Raw genomic sequence first — 21,052 nt, forward strand, 5'->3', positions numbered from 1 at the left:
CATATAAATTGTTACTTATCCTTAATGTTTTATTATTGTAAATCTTTTGCATTACGTTCCTTATCTGTTGGCTAAAATGATAAGCCACTCCCAGTCTTTGGATGTCATCAATGAGTTCTAGTTGTTCGATAAGATCTGTCATTGTCAAGAGCATCAATCGTACTTCTTCCTTCAACTGATCTCTTTCTTCTAGGCATGATTCTTCCCATAACAATTTAAAATTTGGCCATCATAGTCTTTGGAAAATGGACTATGCATAGATAAACAGGTATATTATCAATACATGAAATAAGATTTCAACAAACCAAGTAAATGAATTAGCGTGAAACAAGCCATACCACAAAATCACTTCTTATTGATTGGATATAATCATAATCCCAAATTGAAGGTTGAAAGGGATATGAAGATCCACGAGAAGCATTGTTTTGATTAGAATCACTGAAGGTTGAAGCCTTGCATTGGATTGTCCGACGAGGAAAACCAGAGTTCTTGATTGCTGAAAGCGAAGGTATTGGTTTTGACTGAGGGACTTTGGTTTTGAAGATATTACTATTTGAAAGAAGGGAAAGTGGTAGAGAGCGATTGGAGTGAAATGAAAAAGCTTGTGCTTATTAGTTCTACTTTCTTTTGCAATGGAACCTCGGTTCTCTTTTTATATTCGGTATGGATCTTTTAAAACCATTATTGGTCTTTTTAATTAAAAAAAATTAATAACAAGACAAATTAATTTATTTGAATTTCATCCATGGATATCGCGAAAACCAAACAAAGATTTGTAACCAGGGGTGGATCTTGAATTTCCCCCCTTTTCATGTTTTAGCAAGGGTTGCCGTATCTTAGTAAGAGAAACATATGCTTAAGTCCAAACCTTTAATTTTGTTAATAATACTCTGAAAAGATATTTATTTTCTAACTTACCCATCATCATACTAAATTTCTATTTATTTGGATAAATTTCTTTTTGGCTAAAATTGTTTTGAAGAATTTAACACTTTTCTTTTTCTTTTCCTTAACTTTAATTTTTCTTGTTTCAAATAGTTATTTGATTAATGTTTTTACTTAGTGAGACAAACGCTCAATTAATTTTGTTAAGACAGGCATAAAAACCTGATTGAAAATTTGATTAATTCTTTTGTTAAATGTATACTTGACTCTGTGTTTATAAAATGTTTGTAGCAAAAATATGTTTACAATTTTAAATTCTAAATTTAAGTGATTCATAGAATCTCTAAAAGTCATATCATTTGTACTGCATGATAAAACAATATATGTTTGAAATATTTTTTAGTTATTGAAAAGAAACTTTTATTTAGTGAATGTGATGAAAAACACATAATTATATAATATAATCAAAATGAATAAATTTTATTAATTTTTAAAATATATGCATTCAAATTATTTTTTGCTTGTGTATTGTTTGTCTGTATCAAAAAAGAAAAGTATTGTCTGGGAAATATACATATTTAAAAACTCTTATATGAAAGAGGGGTATTTTGGTCCAAAAAGAGTTTGAGAGTAAACTTAATGGCCAATTAACATTTAGATGAATAGAAATAAAATCACAAACATATAAAAAGTATGAATAACATATACATTTTAACTTTTTAGATTAAACGTATCTTTTAATTTTAAGAGAAGTTTGTATACATTTTCAAAATAAAGAATATATATGTGTGTGTCTGTGTGTGTATGACAATCTTTTTTTTTTTTTGGGTGTAATATGCATGACAATCTTAAATGTCAATTAAATGCAGAATTTTCTGGTTAGGTTTTTAACTCTTTAATTTCTTATTATGTAGTGAAAAGAAATATCACCTTTGAACATTTTATTTTGTGCATGAAATTTCTGGGAAAAAAGTACATTGAAAACCCAAATAAAGGATGATAAACAACGAATCAAGAGAATGACATTCAAGGACTAAACTTTCAGAAAATAACAGTGAAGATTACAGCCAGTAAAACGCAGAGTTTCGGGTTTGAGAGGAGAAGAATCAGCTGTCAAAACGCATATAATTGGGATCGGAACAGCAGCAATAAAACGCACAGTTTGAAGCTTAAAATTGAAGGGAAATTGGCGCCACTGTTCCCAGAAATCTCCAGACGATTTCTTCTTTTTCTTCACGGGTTCCACCGGGAAAAGGGGAAACCAGATCATGTTGATGGTTTACGGAAGACCCATTGTGATTTAATTTCTTGTTTCCGCTGCCAATTTCTACTTCTTTTTTCTCTTTTGGGGGCTTTAAGTACTACTTCAGTCTTTTAAATATGAGGTCTCAATCTAATTTGTTTCCAATACTCATCTATTTCGCTCAAAATAATCCTTATACGGTGATTGTACATGTTAAGAAGTTTTCATGAAATGGTAATTTTAATGTATATAATTGATAGTAATATTTTAGAAAATATAACGCTCATTTATTATAAATAACTAACTTCAATTTATTTCGGGTTTATTTGGAATAGCTTATAAGTAGCTTTTTAATTGTAATTTACGGAATACGAGGTAAGTATATGAAAAAAGTTTTGTTTCAGTTTACGTGAAACATATTTATAAGTGATTTTTAAAGCTATGCCAAACTGGCTCATCTTTAATTTTTATGAATTAGTTACCTAATTCTTGAAAACAGCAAACCCACTTGGCATCTATCACTCACTCATCTTTCATCATTTCCATCTTGTTCTTTCCGCTACTTTCTCCCATATTCTCCATCAATTTTACATGTCTTTCCCTCTCTTCCATGGCTGATCTACTCAAGAAGTTTGGTGATGAAGCTTTTTGGAATTGATTTGTGGCTGATTCCATCTTTCTCTAGGCATTGGGTATAGAAGTTCCAAATCACACGTAACACGGGTTCAATTATTAGTTCCATGGATATGGTTGTGGCTTGTGATACTTTTTGCCCTCCAGTTAATTGCGTGCTTAGAACTTTTGTCCACACACTTCTTTCCGTAATTGCATGAGGGTTTAGTATCCATTATCACTTCTTTCCCTTTATCGAAGATCGTGGACTGTTCATATACGTAAAAAAGAATGCTGGGTTTGAAATTGTATGTTTAATACTTATTATCAATCATTTTTTAATAAGAAATTAGAACATGAATGAGAGAAATATAATTAAAAAGCTCAAAAACATACAAAGAAAATAATTGATCCCACCACACCATCAGAAGGGATGAGGGACATATTTTATAGTAAAGTCGATCAAGATGGGATTTGTTTCCATCACCTCTTACATTTCAAAAAAATTATATAACCATTGAGCTATTAATACTTAACAAAATTGTGCAAAGTAATATAAGTTAACTATTAAGCTTTGCCCATAGGTAATTTGCAATTTTTGTAATAAATGTACCTTGATTTTTCTAAACTACTCTATTTTAATCCTGTGCATTTAAATCACACCTTGATTGGGATCTTGCTTAATATTTCTAACAAAAGGGATAATTTGGTAAAAAATTATAAATTTAAAAGACAAAATAAATTAAAGTCTTACATTTAAGACCAAAATAAGCTAATTTTCTAGATTCTATATTTAGAATCGGAGTTAGTATCTCTTACAAAAGTCAGCTTTTCTCCAAGGCTATTTATTTTCTACCATCTTCACATTGAAAACACTGAATTGGTATTAGTGCATGCTAATGTTCTCTGCTGGTTTTCTGTGAAGTACTTGGCATAGTAAAGTTCTTTTAGCGCTTATTATTGTTGGCGAAATCTATGATGATCTTGCTGAACTTGGCCCGCTGCCAAAGTTGATGAACCTCCATGAATATTAAATATAGGATTGTGGTCCACTCAAAAAAAAAAAAAAGGATTGTGGACTCTCAAGTTCCTTAACACAATTTCTTTTAAAAACTGGGATGATGTTGTTGCAAGTGCAGAAAAATGGAGAAGAGGAATACCTGAGACTGCGTTTGAACAATGGAAGAGGAAAATTGATGGATACAATAATGAAAGAAAAGAGAAAAGAAAACCATTTTGTAGGTACTTTCCTTCAATTTCCAATTTGGTATATGGTTGTTTTTTCTCTTAAATAAATACTTTATTTTTGTTCTATTTGTATTGTATGCTCTTGCAGAGAGGCTAACGGTATTGATAGCATAAAGTTACAGGGACTAACAGTGTTAAGAAAACAAAATTAAAGTATTTGGTTAAGAGGAAAAAAATACACAGATACCAAATTGAAAATTCAGAAAAAACATATAAATACCTGCAAAAACGATTCTCTCAAAAGAGAAAGATGAAAATGTTGTAAATGAGACGATGATGCGTGCGAATGAAAGATTCAAGCGACCAAGTGGATGGACATGAATTATAATGGCAATTGTAGTGTTTTGGGGCTGGTTTAGTTAATTCCAATATAATGTGGACTAGTGGTGGAAAACAAATACGGAATTAGGGAAGAAATAGAATTCGTAAGCCCATAACAAGTGGGAAGTACAATTCCTAGTCCAAGCAATGAATTAAGGTCATTTTCTAGTGCTTCAACTGAATTTAAAATGGCGGATGAACAGTGGTGGAATTTCGGTAAATGGAATGGGAATTGGGTCTCAAGTGAGGTGTGTACATGGGCCTAAGGTGTGGCCCAAAATGGAATAATAAGCCGCCCAAATATGACACCTAAACAGCCCAACATGATACATGGAAAAGAAAATAAAGTGCAAGCGGATGGGAGCTAATTTCAACCAAGAAACAAAAAACCGGACCGGGAACTAAACTGGTCGAGACAGTGGGTCAAGGATCACTGGTCGAATTGGAGGTCAGACCGGTCATATTAAAATAATACAATTTAATTCACAACATTAAAATAAAATAGAGTTTATAAATAATAATCACTAAAAAAAAAGATAGTTCCAAAAGTAGTTTAAATGTTTGATTGTACCAAGCAAATATTAATAAAATACACATCTTTATGACTATGCAAAATCAAAATCATCATTAAGAAAACTAAATAAATTATCTAAGGGCAAATTAATCTTTTAGTCCTCTAACTTTTAATCCACTTATAACTCAGTCCCTCAACTATGACTCGTTATGACTCAGTCCTTGAACTTTTGACTCACTAATGACTCAGTTCCTCATCTCTCTAACGTGCATAAAATTTGTCCTTCTCTGTTAATTTCTCATCCCATATACAAGCTACATCATACCTTTCATCCTTGTAAGCGCCACATCAGACGTTGAATCAGCATGAGGGTAAAAGCTAGAGGATTAGTGCTGCAGCGATTTTTCCCTTCTCATCATCTCCTTGTGTCTTCTCCATCTCTTTTCAAATTTCCTTTGGCTGAAGAAGGCATGTAGGATCTTGCATGCCTGTTTGTCATTCTCCATCGATCTCGTCTTCTCCATCGATGCGTTCTCCTCCATCTTCTTTCTCCTTGTGTTTGTATTCTCCATCTTTATTCTCCTCGTGTTCGTCTGACTAATGCAGACGAGGAGGAATGGATCTAAAAATTCTTCTCTACTTCTTCAATGGAAATGATTCATTCAAATTTCTAAACGTAAATTGTCTACCAGATATTCACATTTAGAGAATCAAGAAACACTCAACATTAGCGATAGCAAATTTTGTTGTCCCCTGCATCTTTCGTTTCACCGCTGGATCTCAAACCATGGAGGCACAATTATTTATTCATGGAATCTATTTCAAATTTTATATAAATTTCATGGGTATTTGATTTGGAGGCACATCAGCAATTATTAACACCGTCAATAATGTTTTTCTACATGTATGAAGGATGAGCTATGAGTTGGACTGCCACATGGATGAGAAGGATTATGTTTTTAAAAAATAAAAAGATGAGGGACCGAGTCACAGGGGAGTCAAAAGTTCAGGGATTGAGTCGCAACGAGTCATAGTTGAGGGATTGAGTTATAAATGAATTAAAAGTTAAAGGACTAAAAGATTAATTTTTCCATTATCTAATTATAACATATGTTACATGATCTCTTTAAAATACTTACATATATCATTAGATTATATATTAATTTATAACTCTGACAAATTATTTTGAAAAAAAATGATAAATATAAATACTTTAAAATAATTTATTTAGCTTTCTTAATCTGTCTAAATTAATTAATTGAGTCTTATATTAATAACTGGATGTATCATTAAAACATTTTTTGTATCAAGCATACAGATTGATTACCAAACAACACATTTGAAAATGTTTGACAAATTTGACACGAAAATAATATGAAAAAATGATTACTTGCGTTTCAGTCATGTGAGAGTAATATTTATACACTTTGTATATAACTAACTATAGTTAACATTTAACAGAAATATATAACAGATCTAGCTTAAATAACAAGAATGCTATTCTATCCTTGACACCCCTCGCAAGCTGGAGCATGAATATTTTTCATGCTGAGCTTGGATATGAGCTTATGAAATCTTGAATGATGTAAGGGCTTGGTGAACACATCTGCAAGGTGATCAGAGGATCTGACAGGAAGTAAATGTATGATCTTTACTTGAAGCTTTTCTTGGACCAAATGATAATCCAACTCTATATGTTTGGTTCTTTCATGGAAAGTGGGGTTTGCTGCAATTTTGCATGGCAGACTAATTGTCACAATAAAGGAGAGTTGGATCAAGATGAGATATATTGAAGTCATTGAGAAGATACAAAAGCTATTGACCTTCACAGGTAGTAGAGGCCATTGCACGATATTCTGCCTCTGAAGATGACCTTGAAACAGTAGCCTGTTTCTTGGCTTTCCAAGAGATCAAAGAGGAACCAAGAAATATTGCAAATGCAGTCACAGATCTACATGAATCAACATAACTTGCCTAGTAAAATCACTAAAACTTCTGAGCTTAAGATCTGAAGTAGAAGAAAAAAAATATTCCAGCACGACGAGAGGATTTTATATAATGTAAAAGTCGATTAGCAACCTATAAATGAATGTCAGTAGGGGCTGACATGAAATGACTCAACTGTTGAGTGGCAAAACTGAGGTCGGGTCTTGTGGTAGTGAGATACTGAAGTCTTTCAATTAATTTTCTGTACGCCTGAGAATTTTCCAGAGGTTTGCCTTTGGCTTTGGAGAGCTTGAGATGAGGACCCATCGGTGAGGAGGCTGGTTTACAGGCTAAGTATCCTGTATCCTCAAGTAATTCAAGTGCAAACTTCCTTTGAGAAAGGAAGATGCCATCATTAGATCTAGCAAGATCTAAACCAAGAAAATATCTAAGATCACTAAGATCTTTAATGGTGAAAGTGTTGTCTGGCTGTTGTTTGACAACATTAACTTCAGACAAATCATTGCCAGCAAGAACTACATCATCAACATATACCAAAACAATAGTAAATGAAGAAGAAGAGGCCTTAAAGAAAAGAGAGTGGTCAGAAGCTGATTGGGTATATCCATAAGAAATCAATATAGTAGACAACTTTGAGTACCATTGTTGACTAGCTTGTTTAAGACCATAAAGGGACTTCTGCAGCTTGTAGACCATGTTAGGTTGTGGAGGAGTAAAGCCTTTTGGTAGTTCCATATAGACCTCTTCATGCAAATCTCCATGTGAAAAGGCATTGTTGACATCAAGTTGTTGAAGGAACCAGTTTTTGGCAGCAGCTATAGAAAATAACATTTTAAGAGCACTTATTTTTGCTACCAGTGAAAAAATGTCAAAATAACCAATCCCTTCATTTTGAGTATACCTTTTTGCAACCAGCCTATCTTTGTACCTTTCTATTTCACCATTAGCTTTAAACTTAGTTTTACATACCTACTTGCATCCAATAGGTTTCTTACTAGGTGGTAAAGTAGTTAAAATCCAAGTTTGGTTCTGTTCAAGAGCTTTGATTTCTGCCATTATAGCATCTCTCCAATTAGAGAATTTAACAGCTTGTGAATAGGTTTTTGGATCAGTGACAGAAGAGACAGTTAGATCAAAGTTTTTATAAGCAGGAGCAAGAGAAGAGTAAGATAGGACATTAGACAGTTGGATATCTGATGCTCCATCTGTTATTCTTTCTGTCTTTCAAACATAGGACTCCTGAGCATACATTTAGCATCCTCAAGGCCTCTATCCTGAGCTTGCTATATGGTATTGCAGCCCAAACATGGGCCCTAACAATTCGTGGGGGTCTGATCTCACCATCCCTGGGGCTAATCGTTCTGCTGTTTCTCCTATCTGTGTTGATATTTTTTGTTATGCGCATGATTATGATGTTCGTCAATGACGGCCAGGCAAGGCTAAGGAGGTTCAGGGGTTGTAGGGCCGGTCGCGTAGCCACGACTAAGGATTGACCTGAAGTGGACTTGCGCATGGTGAGAAGGACTACGAGGACGGACGGAAATCTTTGTTTTTAGTTCAAATAAAGGATCTTACATGGCTTACGTTTTGTTTTTCCACTTGTTCCTTTGGCATGAGCCATTTATATTCCAGTAGCAGACTGGCTATATTGGATGTGGTGACATTTTTAAATGTCTAGAAATACAAATTACACTTTACTAGAAAAAAAGTTCAGAGGGCTCTGATACCATGATATGAAAATAATATGGAAAAATGATTACTTGCATTTTCACATGAGAGTAATATTTATACACTTTGTACATAATTAACTATAGTTAACATCTAACAAAAATATATAACAAATCTGGTTTAAATAACAAGTGTGTTATTCTATTCGTGACAAAACTCTTGCACATACACATTCTATAATGACTATGTGTGTTTAATGACTACGTTAAAGTTAATAACTATGATGACATTTTTAAATGCCTAGAAATACAAATTACACTTTACTAGAAAAAAAAAGTTCAAAGAGCTCTGATACCATGATATGAAAATAATCTGGGAAAATGATTGCTTGCATTTTCACATGAGAGTAATATTTATACACTTTGTACATAATTAACTATAGTTAACATCTAACAGAAATATATAATAGATCTGACTTAAATAATAAGAGTGTTATTCTATCCGTGACAAAACTCTTGCACATACACATTCTATAATGACTATGTGTGTTTAATGACTACGTTAAAGTTAATGACTATTTGTGTATTATCTTTTTTTGTGTGAAAATAATACTTATTTCTCATTTCAAATACTCACACTTAGTATTTAACCACTTATAGGTTATATAATTCATGTCTGATTCAATGGAGGATTTGGACAAGGGATGAGATAATGCAAGATTCAATAATAAAGATAAATGGTCTTAATTACTTTCTACTTTACATGAACACCCAACACAATTATCAGAGTTAAGTGTATTAATGGGTCAGTATATGACACCTTTTGTGTGTGAATAGCTATGTAGAACTAGTGAACAAACAGGTCACTTATAGGTACAAAAACTTTTGCACAAACATGAAGGACGGTCTAAGGATATGTTTCAAATGGAAACAGAGACATTCCACTGGTTATGCTCTAAATTGGTTGAACATGGGTTACAAAATTCTAAGTACATAGGTGTCTATGAATCTGTTGCCATGTTCTTGAATACAATTGCACATGCCTAGTGCAACAGGATGATACAAGAAAGGTTTTAGTATTCAGGAGAAAATGTCAGTTGACAATTTTATAGAGTGTTGGATGCTTGCCTCAATTTATCTCGTGAAAATATCAAGTCACGCAATCCTACGTTTTCTTATTGTCACCCAAAAATAGCAAATGATTCATGATACTTTCCATTTTTTCAAGATGTAATAGAAGCATTAATGGCATCTAGGCCACATAAACTGTAAGGTTAGTTATACTATGCAAGAAAAATATTGGGAGAAAGGGATTTCCAAGTCAAAATGTCATTGCGGTATGTGATAAGGATATGTGCTTCACTTTCACGTTGGCGGGGTGGGAAAGTAGTGCACATGATGCTCGTGTGTTTCATTCTACTATCTTAACTCCATCCATGAATTTCCCTCATTTACCTCAAGGCATATTTCTTTAAATTTCAAATAAATTATTTTTAAATCACTTTTCAATTTCATTATTTTCACATCAGCATAATAATTTCATGATTTCTTAGGCAAATATTATTTGGTTGATGCTAGTTATCCTATTAGGATTATGGTTTTGATGATAACAAATTATAGAATATGTGTTTTAGTATGTTGATCGATCAAAGATTTTATTGATAACTTGATAGATAATATCTCTGTACAAACAAGTAACTTAGCAGAAACATTGATCGATAACTTGATAGATAATGCGTTGATCGATCAATTGATCAATCATTATTAACTCAGTTATGTGTAAAAATTTGTAGAAAATTATTGATCAATTGATCAATAATCAAATGATCGAATAACTATCGGATATAATGGGACATAAGTCTGGTAAGGAATTATCGATCACATAATCGATAAATGGGTTATCGATGAGCAGACAGATAAATGGTAAAGCACTCTATTCACTTTATGTTTTGTCTTAATCACCATTTATCAATCACTTTATATCGATCAGTGATTTTTCGATAACGTGATCGAATATTGCTTTATAACCCACTCTATATGCAGGCTATTATCTTAGTGGCTTATCGATCACTTGATCGATCAGTGAATTATCGATCAAATGATCGATCATCGATATCTTATCTTTAAATCATGGCTTTTTGATCACCTGATCGATAATTCAATTATCGACAATATGATCGATCACCCGTTTACATGTATGTTCTTTTTTTTTTTTTACATAACGTGATTGATAAATCAGTTCCTTGTCTTTACAGGACTAAATCTCTTTGTTCTATTTTATCGATCACTTGATCGATCATTCTGTAATCGATCATCTATTCGATAATTTATACAATCTGTGGTTTCACTGAGTATTTTTTTTTTTTATCGTTCATTGACAAGTTTATCCATCATCCATTTATTGATAAAGTGTTCGATCATTATTCCTTGAAAATCTATTTCCATATCATTCTGTTTATCGATAGCCTGATCGATCAACAAGTGTTCGATCACTTGTTCGATCATGGACTGATCTTAGTAACTTCAATTAGTTGTGATGATTCTCAAAATATGTTATCTATTTCATTCAAGCTTTTCTCAGCTTTTATGGTTGCCTTAATTCTCTATTTAAAGAAATTCAGAATCAAAAGAGACCTTGAGCTTCCTTTTCTCTGCATAACTTTATAAAGTCACTGTTTCCTTTTATTGATCACTTGATCGATAAATCAATAATTCATCACTTGATCGATAAACATAGTTACCTGTGTCAAAATTCTCACTCTGAATAATCGATAACTTTATCGATCAACCTGTCATCGATCATTATTTCGATCAAGGATGTCCAGTTATTGTTCAAAACATTTAGCAACTGATTGATTCTACTTTTAAACTATGAATATTCATCTTATCACTTGTTCGGTCTGATCTAAGTCTTACTTTACACAGAGAAACTTATTGAATTAAAGTACTATTGCAGATTACGAAGAAGAACTCAACAGCTCTTCAACAGTTGTTTAAGTAGCCTGTAACCTACCTTGTTAGAAGCATTAATGGCGAAAACCATTGCAACTGGAAAAATATGCAACCGAACTCTCAACGGCTAAAAGCTCTTCTGTCTAACGGTTATTAAACTACCTCAACTATAAAAGGCGCGAAGAAGCATTAAATGAATAGATTGAATACGTGAGCTACCTTTTGCTAATTGATTACTGTTACATTCAATACTTTGTTGTAGCATATACCGAGCTTCAGTGTTTCTCATTTAATTACTCTGTGAGAGAGTATGTATCCATCATCGTAAATCACGTTTTGTGTGAAACTCAAGAGTGTGGACTCTTGAGTGGGATGGTAACCTTACGGGTAGTAAGGGGGAGTGATTGAGCAAATCAATTGTTGTACTGCGGCACCAAGAGCCCGATTAATCTTGGAACATAGTGGAATACTCAAAGGTGTTCTGAGGACTGGACGTAGGTTAAGTGGTTGAGATTGAACCAGTATAAATTCTGTGTCCTCTTTCTACGGTGAAATCTCTCTAACTAACACTCTGTTTCCGTTAGCTTATTCTTTTAAATTCGCAAGATTTTTATAACTCACCCAATTCACCCCTCTTGGGTGAGACTGCCACTAACATATCCAACAAATAGGATACCTTCACCTCCACAGATGTGAGTGCTATCACCTTCCAGACTTTAATTGTCAATCAGGATTTAGAAATAAGAATGAGGCCTTCAATTATTATCATTCAAGTTTGAGATGCATTATTGAAAAGAACTTTTGGGATTTGGAAGAGTAGGTTTGCAATCTTAAGAGATATGCCCAAATTCAAGTTTCAAACACAAGTCTGTATGGTTTGTCCAACAATGGCTGTGCATAATTTTATCAGGCAAAATTCTCCAACTGAGACCACTTTATGCAAGCTGAACATGAAAGTGTAATAGATGAAGACAATAATTATGTAGCTGGTGAAGCGTCCTTGTTAAGTTAACATCTGTCACACAAATGAATTGTATTTGTAACTCAATCAGAGACCAAATTGTACAAAGCTTATAATCTAATTAGTTATGTAATTTCATTTATTTCAAAAATGAACATATTAATGTGTTTTAATTTATATTCATGTTTGTCCATTATATATATTTAATTATCTACAACGTTTTTTCAAAAATTTTCTCTAACAAATATTTTTATTTTATAAGTTCAGCAAAAAACTATTTTTATTTTATTAAAGTAATTTTAGATTTTTTTAAAACTATTTTTACAGTAAAAACATATAATATCAAACACTAGTTTACAATTAAACTTATTTATCTATTAATAATCCAAACAAGTTTTAACTTTTTCAACTAATTTTTTATAAACAATAATCCAAACATAAATTATATTATACTAACTGGCTTTTACTCTACTTCAAATTTGCAAAAATCAATTAGAATAAAAGTTAGTTTTACAACTAAACTTACTTTTCTATTAATCATTTAAACAAATTTTAATTTTTTCAACTGACTTTTTATAAACAACAATTCAAACATAAATCACAATATACTAATTAACATTTATTTTAATTTAAATTTATAAAAATTAATTAAAATAAAAATCAGTTTTGTCGTGGCTAATTTGAACGCAACTCATTTTACGGACAAGCTGATTTACCATCGCATTTTATATCGGAGCCTTGCAGGCCGTTTCCTCTTTGGCCTTCTCACTCTTCTCGCCCAATCTCTCTCAGCTTTCACAAATCGCTAGGACACCGTCTTCGATCTCCCAGTCTCATACTCTGTCTCTCTTAATCTTCCAGACTCCCGGGTCTCACCTCGATACTGTGGTTCGGACATCGTCGGTATTGCTCTCTTTTCGGTTACAAAATCAAAGATTAGCGGGTATGAAATTGAAACCGAAGATTTCAACTGCGTCAAGTCACGAAATTGAACTTTAACTATTCGAAAATGGTTTCTCTTCCCTCAAAATCACCCTGCACTGAGTTTGTTACTCCTCAGTTAAACAACCACCCTTTTCAACTTCAGTTCCATCGTCCCGCGCAAAATCTGCCTCCAACTTCACCACAACCCGTCAAACTCCTTCGTCCCCAAACCAATCATGCGAATGGATTTAGTTTGCAGAAGAAGAAAAACGAGAAAAAAGGATTTATCCCTGCTCAGAGCACGGTATCTGATGTTTTGCGATTGATGGATGGTCTTGGCTTCTCTATACCCATTGACATGTACGTCTCTTTGATAGAAGAGTGTACTGTTTCTGGGGACCCTCATGCAGCCATGGAACTATATGTCCATATAAAACAAAGCGGCATTGATCCTCCGTTAAGCTTCCTCAATCGGCTCCTTCTCTTGTTTGCGTCATGTGGCTTAGTGGAGCGTGCACACCACCTGTTTGATAAAATGTCTGTGAGGGATATCAACTCGTGGGCTATATTACTTGTTGCTTATTTTGATAATGCAAATTACGAGGAAGCCATAGGTTTGTTTCTCAACATGCTTGACCAAGTGAGTATTTTGGAGCTGCCCAATTGGATCTTGGTTTGTCTTCTCAAGGCATGTTCGTACAGTATCAATCTCGATCTGGGAAAACAAGTTCATGGGTGCTTAGTCAAGTTGGACATTAGTAACGATGTACTTCTCACTTGCGCATTGATTAGATTCTATGGGAAGTTCAATTGCCTAGAAGACGCAAATATCGCCTTTAACAAGGTAGCTAGACATAACACCTTCACTTGGACAGCAAAAATTGTAAATGATTGCAGAGAAATGCATTTCTATGAGGTTCTCAATGACTTCAAGGAGATGGGAAGGAGAGGAATAAGGAAGAACAGTTTCACAGTTTCTAGTGTTCTTAAAGCATGTGGAAGAATGCCAAGCCATGGCCACTGTGGTGAGCAAGTCCATGCTAATGCTATTAAGCTTGGACTTGCGTCAGATACTTATGTGGAGTGTGGGCTGATAGACATGTATGGAAGATGTGGGTTAGTGAGAGAAGCAAAACTTGTGTTTGAGATGATTCATAATAGGGCAAACGAGGCTTGCTGGAATGCTATGCTTATGGGGTACATGCAAAATGGGTTGTACATTGAGGCTATTAAGCTTTTGTATCAGATGAAGGCAGCTGGATTGCAGCCTCAAGAGTCTCTGCTCAAGGAATTAAGAATTGCTTGTGGTGGCAGTAGAGAAGTGGAATTCACGTAGATAGTTTTTTTTTTTTAAAAAAAAAAAAATTGAATGGACCTTGTAGAGCTGTGTAGATATATATATACACACACTTTTTGATATGTTGATAATTCCATGTTCATGAGCAAAATAGTTTTACAACTAAGCCCATAAGACGAAATGGATGGAATATTAATCAGTTTTCTACATCTTTTGCTATTTATTTTGCATGACTCAGCTAACTTTATTATGGGGCTGTTTAGTTAATCCCAATGTGAGGATCTGGTGGCTGAAAACAAATATGGATTTAGGGAAGAAATAGAATTCCTAAAGGGGTGTTTGGATACCCTGAAAAGTGCTTCTCAGAAGTATTTTTCCGTAAATCGAGATAATTCCTTCACATATTTACCTCGTAGACCGTAAAATCACTTCTGAAACCATGGTTTGGTTTCTAGTTAAGGGGGTGCTTGGATGAAAACCAAATCATGGTTTCAGAAGTGATTTTACGGTTTACGAAGTAAATATGTGGATGAGTTTATCTCGATTTGCAGAAAAGTGTTTCTGAGAAGCACTTTTTAGGATATCTAAACACCCCCTAAAACTAGAACAAGTAGAAAGTAAAATTCCTAAGCAAAGCAATGAATTGAGTGGGCTGCCTAGCGCTTCAAATGAGTTAGAAGTGGCAGCTGAAGTGTGGTGGAATTTGGGTAAATGGATTGGGAGTTGGGTCTCGTGAGGTCGTTAAATGGGCCTAAGGTGTAGCCCAAAACCCAAATGATACCTAGCCCAGATATATGACACCTAATCAAGCCGATATGATAAATGGAAAAGAAATTGATTGGCCCCCTGTGTTCCGTGTTCCAATAAAATAAAATAAAATAATTGGGTCAAAGTTATCCATATTAAGGTTTGACAGCATTTCAAATAAGATTGCTTCTTAAAAAAAAAAATACAAGCAGTTATTAAAAAAAATTAAAATAAAAGAAAATAAAGCGCAAGTGGATGGGAGTTAATTCCAACAATGCCCCCTCATGAATTCCTTCCTATGGCTTACGCCCCACTTAAACTATGAGCATATAATAATAATAAAAAAGGGATTTATCAACCATATGCTACATACCAACCACTTTCGCAGATCCTCCTCCTCCATATATAATTCACATGCTTCATTATTAGATTACTAGTTGTGCTCTAGTAGTTATTGTTGTAATTCTTCGTCAATTGATTAACACAAGAACAATTCACTAGCGTATCATATAAACGAGTACAAACCTTCTTCATATAAGGAAATCATAGATTATCTTAATTCACATCAACATCAATATGAAAACTTACTGGGGTGCATTTCAAGTTGCATAAATTGGAATACTTTCCTCAGTCATGATATAACAAATTAAAATCCTTCTATATTAAAAAATCAAGACTTCATGTTAACTATTTAAAAAACGTTATTCATATCAAGGACATACAGATTGATTACCAAACAACCCATTTGAAAATGTTTGACAAACTCTTGCAAATACACCCATAAGAAAAATTAAAAATAGATTCATTGTATAAATTCAAGCAATAGGCTGGCAAAACAATGATATTATACGTTTCTTGGTTTCATCGTCTTGAACAATATGGCTATCTCCATGTTGGTACTCGCACATGCACATCCTTACAAGGTTCACAGCAACTTCCATGAAACTCCCTGAACAAGAGGAATTGCTAACTTCTTTATTCATCTCCTTCCAAGTTTCACATATCAAGGAATTTATCTGCCTACGAGCTTTAGCTTCAGAAGCCCCAGTTTCATTCATATAACACTCAACTGATTTGGGTATGTCTCCAGTCACCTTTTCCCGCTGCAAGATTAATGCTCTGCTTGGATTGAGTGAAAATGGGAGAGGAAGGAAAAGTGGAGTGGAAAATGGGAGAGGCATGAACTTTTCCTTTGCTTGGATGGAAAAAAATAGGAGAGGAAAGAAAAGTGGGAGGAAAAATGTGGTGGGCCCCATGCCCTATTTTCCTCTCAAAATTTCTCTCCACAAGTGGAGAGATTTTCATCGTTTCAGATCATTCCCTCACTACCCTCTCCCGCCAAACATTGGTCACCAGGTTTTGATTAGATTTTAATCATATTGAATATTCAATCTTAGAATCTAGTTGCGGAAAGTTTAGAAACGCGCGCACGCATGTGATTATGATTAACCCCAATGTTTTATATACATATATGTGCATGTGTGTGGGAGAATGGTATGCGTTTTGACAATACTAATTCAAAGCATTCGCGTTTTAGTAGATAATAATATATGTTTTGTCTTTTGTTTTCTTCTTGTGGGCAGTTTTGATAGAGATACTAAAACTACAAATATGATTGGGTGAGGTAGAATAATGAGATGGGCATTATGCTAATGAGTTCATTATCATTTTATTAAAATATCATAATGTATAAGTTATTTATTTCCTTTTATTTTAATTAAGTTCAAAAATTATTTTCTTTTTATTTTTACATAAAAATAATTTTTTTGCTAAATTATTTAGTTTCCTTGCCAATTAATTATAATAAGGACATTTTAGTCATTCTGATATTTATATATTTTCTTTCCTCTCTATTTTCTCTCACTTATCCAAGCAGGAAGAGTGATAATATTTTCTTTTCAGTTTTCTCTTCTCTTCATTTTCTTTCCTCCCAACTTTTCTTCTCATCCAAGCGGGGGGTAAAGATTCGTAGAAACTAAGTACCATATTTCATCGAATATATATATATTGGTTAATTAAATATGAAAAGACTGTGTCATGATACCTTTGCTATTCCCAAATCATTGACGAGGCGAAAAATGGTTAATACATAGCAAATAACATTAGAATATTCTTCAAACCGAATCGAATCCTGCTTATTGGTAGAACTAGGAAGTAGAAATAAGCATAAAAAAGTACGACTGGTCCACTACTTGAGATCCATGTATTTTCTATGTACTCAAGAAAGCTGGGTTTATAATCATTATGGTACCACGTTGCCTCAACTAGATCTGATTTACAGGGATCAACCCACTGAAAAAAATTGAACACAATAATTTATATATAAAATTAGCAAGGGTTAAAGTCTAATTTTTCCTCAGAAGTTTACATGTAGAAGTTATGTGGGTATCTGAAAGTTTTTATTGGATCAATATCACCCGAAAATATTTAAAAAGGAGCAAAATTGCTCCACCCGCTAAAAAAAATAACATTAACGGTTGATATTTTTGACAATCAGGGGCAATACTGCTCTTTTCTTATACTTCCAAAGCAATATTGATTCAACAAAAACTCACAGATACAAACAGCTATGTGAAAACTTCCATGGCAAAATTGCACCTCAACCCAATTAAAATATACCATGATTAAAATTATTTAAGAATAATTAATCTCTAGATCTTATAGTTTTATTTGATTTTTAATTAGGTCCTTATAAAGTTTTTTTTCATTTTATTAGGTTCTTTTATTTTCACGTGTTTTTAATTAGACCCTTCCATTTTTTTTTTTCTTGTTACCATGTCTTTATAGTTTCACTTATTTTTTAATTAGGTCCTCTGTAGTTTTTAAAAAATTATTTATAAAATTTATTCTTGAAAATTAATTTCATTTTTAAATTAATAATTATATAATTGGACAAAATAATTAATAGAATGATTTGTTATTAATAAATAATTAAAATAATCAATTGTAATTAAATATAAATCATTTATACAAAATAATTAATATAATCATTTAGTAATTAATAATTAATTATAGTAATCAATTATAATAAAATATAAATATTTTATAATTATATTCTAATTTTAGAAAATTTTATTATTATAATTTGAATTTTATAATTATAAAAATTAGAATTGGAAAATAAATAATACATATGTTTAACTAAAAATTTAAAAGAATATTAACATAAGATTATTATAATAATTTATTATTTATAGAATAAATAATAAAATCTACAAGGACCTAATTAAAAATAAGGTAAAACAACAAGGAGCTGAAAAAAAAGAAAAAGAATTATAAGGACTTGATTAAAAACATGTAAAATTATAAGGACCAAATTAAAAAAAAACTATAGGGAACTAATTAAAAATCAATTAAAACTATAAGGACTTACATATTAATTATCCTAATTATTTATATTATGCTACCTCTAGTCATTAATATAAAAGATAATTGGGATTTGAATTGGTCCTAAATAAAAAATTTCAATCCATTTTGTCTCCCAAATTTATGATTTATTATCTAAAATATCCTTATTGATTACACATATTAAGGGGTTTTTATTTAAAGGTAATTATGATTACAAAGGGTATTTTAGAAAAATCAACTCATATTTGTTATTAATAACTAACTTAATTAATTTTCTTAATCCATCCAAATTATATTAAGGACTGGAGATAGTATAAAATAAGAAAAGATGCAACCGATGAATTGGATCAAAGCATACCACTTTCTTAATGTGTAGAATGATGTTGCGTCCATTTTCTTTTAGGAAGTCAAAAGCCACTTCATTGACAAAGTTATTAAGTGCAAGGAAACAAATTTTCATGTAGTCTGGAAGTTCATCAATGGCATTTACATCCCATCTATGTCATAAAAAAAGGTATAAAATGGTAACAAATATTGAGACAGTTATACATACATAAGATAACATGTTTAGCTGTTTACCACTTCTGTGAAAAGCTTTAGTTCTTCCAAACTGCCGTGAACATCATACATATCATCAATTATAGTTATCACTGCAAAAACCTTTGAAACCACTCTTCTAAAATATCCAAATTGTGGTTGAAAAGCCACACCCACTCCTATGAAGTTCTCAACCATTCTATCCCTTACAAAACTCAGCTTTTCTCCAAGTCCAGTTCTTTTCCACCATCCTCCAGTAGAAAATCATCAAGTAAAAAAGATCGGCTTATTAGTATGCATATTTTCTCTTTATTTTCTTTTTGTAATGTTTCGAAGGTCTAGAGCTAACTCAGTAAACTTCTCGCAGTTCCGTCGATTTTCACAACTGAAAAGAAAACCATTGATAAATTTGTTTGGAACTCATAATATTTTTGGTTTGAATTTTATATTTCTGACAGAAATTCCATAGAGACTGAAAATTTTGCTTGAAAATATTGAACCAATAAAATGTAAATCCTTGTTAGAGTTCTAATTAGGTCCAGAAACAGTCAAAGTTTCCTAACAGGGTTGAATGTGTATAATCATTTTCACCTTAACACGTGTTTGATATCCTCTTGGTGGGTAGCTTATAAGATGTTGAACTCCAATTTAGCAAGCTTGAGCAAAGTAGGGCTCATGTTCATTCTTCTTTCATAAACATCAATGAACCACCGAGTTTCTAATCTTGATACCCTCCAATATAGTGGAAGCTCTAGGGCATGACTAACCAAAAGTGGTACTTCATCATCTTTGCAGCTTTTCTTCACAAATGCTTTAAGATGAATTGAGCTAAACTCTCTTGCTTTATCCAAAACTATTTCACCTTCCATTGAAAGGAAGGAAGCTTCATACAATGATAACATACCCTCGATATTGCTCGAAAGGCAAGAACGGAAATTACCATTGTAATCTAAGAATCCATCAAATGTCTCTGAAAAAAACCATGCAATTACAAATTGAATAATTGTTAGCGTTAGAAAAAAAATTATATTCTCCATAGTAATATTTGATTTCTGTGAACTTTATGCTCTATACGCGAATTAAATATATACCTGATGACATATCATAATAGCCTTGTTGTCTTAGGAGTCTAAATTGAAGAGCCACGGCATATAAATTGTTACTTATGCTTAATGTTTCTTTATTGTAAATATTTTCCATTGTGTTTCTTATCTCTTGGCTAAAATGATAAGCCACTCCCAGTCTTTGCATGTCATCAATGAGCTCTAATTGTTCCAAAGGATATGTCAATGTCAAGAGCATCAATCTTACTTCTTACTTCAACTGATCTCTTTCTTCTAGATATGATTCTTCCTTCAAATTCTTAATATATAATAATTAGAAAATGGATTATGCACAGAAAAAGACATACGATCATGATATGAAATAAAATTTCAATAAACCAAGTAAATGAATGAACGTGAAAGAAGCCATACCACAAAATCACTTCTTATTGATTGGATATAATCATAATCCCAAATTGAAGGTTGAAAGTGATTTGCAGAACCACGAGAAGTGTTGTTTTGATTAGAATCACTAAATGTTGAAGCCTTGCATTGGATTGTCCGAGGAAAACAAGAGCTCTTGATTGCTGAAAGTGGAGGTATTGGTTTTGATCTGGGAACTCCGGTTTTGAAGAAAATACTATTTGAAAGCAAGGGAAATTGGCAGAGAGCCATTAGAGTGAAATGAAAACGCTTCTGCCTAGTTTTACCTTCTTTTGCAATGGAACCTCAGTTCCCTTTTTTATATTGGGTTAAAGTGTAATTTTAATTCCAATATTATTTATTAGGTGTAATTTTGCTTCTAA

General features: G+C 32.6%; 2 protein-coding genes across 2 annotated transcripts; one reads left to right on the forward strand and one right to left on the reverse strand.

The window, feature by feature from the left end:
- The first annotated feature begins 13,132 nt into the window (after window positions 1-13,132).
- On the forward strand, window positions 13,133-14,790 carry LOC114728485 (pentatricopeptide repeat-containing protein At1g31790-like). Its single transcript, XM_028915402.1, has one exon. The coding sequence runs from the start codon at window positions 13,360-13,362 to the stop codon at window positions 14,608-14,610; it is 1,251 nt and encodes a 416-aa protein (XP_028771235.1). The 5' UTR covers window positions 13,133-13,359; the 3' UTR covers window positions 14,611-14,790.
- A 1,343-nt stretch (window positions 14,791-16,133) lies between these two features.
- On the reverse strand, window positions 16,134-19,401 carry LOC114728491 (myrcene synthase, chloroplastic-like). Its single transcript, XM_028915409.1, has 4 exons — window positions 19,295-19,401; window positions 19,025-19,163; window positions 17,363-17,449; window positions 16,134-16,421 (listed from the first exon to the last, which is right to left on the reverse strand). Exons 1-4 carry the CDS (start codon window positions 19,399-19,401, stop codon window positions 16,134-16,136), a joined length of 621 nt encoding a protein of 206 aa, XP_028771242.1.
- Between the last annotated feature and the right edge of the window lie 1,651 nt (window positions 19,402-21,052).

The sequence above is a fragment of the Neltuma alba genome, unplaced genomic scaffold (assembly GCF_004799145.2).
Source record: "Neltuma alba isolate B1F8T4 unplaced genomic scaffold, ASM479914v2 tig00012536_pilon, whole genome shotgun sequence".
NCBI lineage: Eukaryota > Viridiplantae > Streptophyta > Magnoliopsida > Fabales > Fabaceae > Neltuma > Neltuma alba.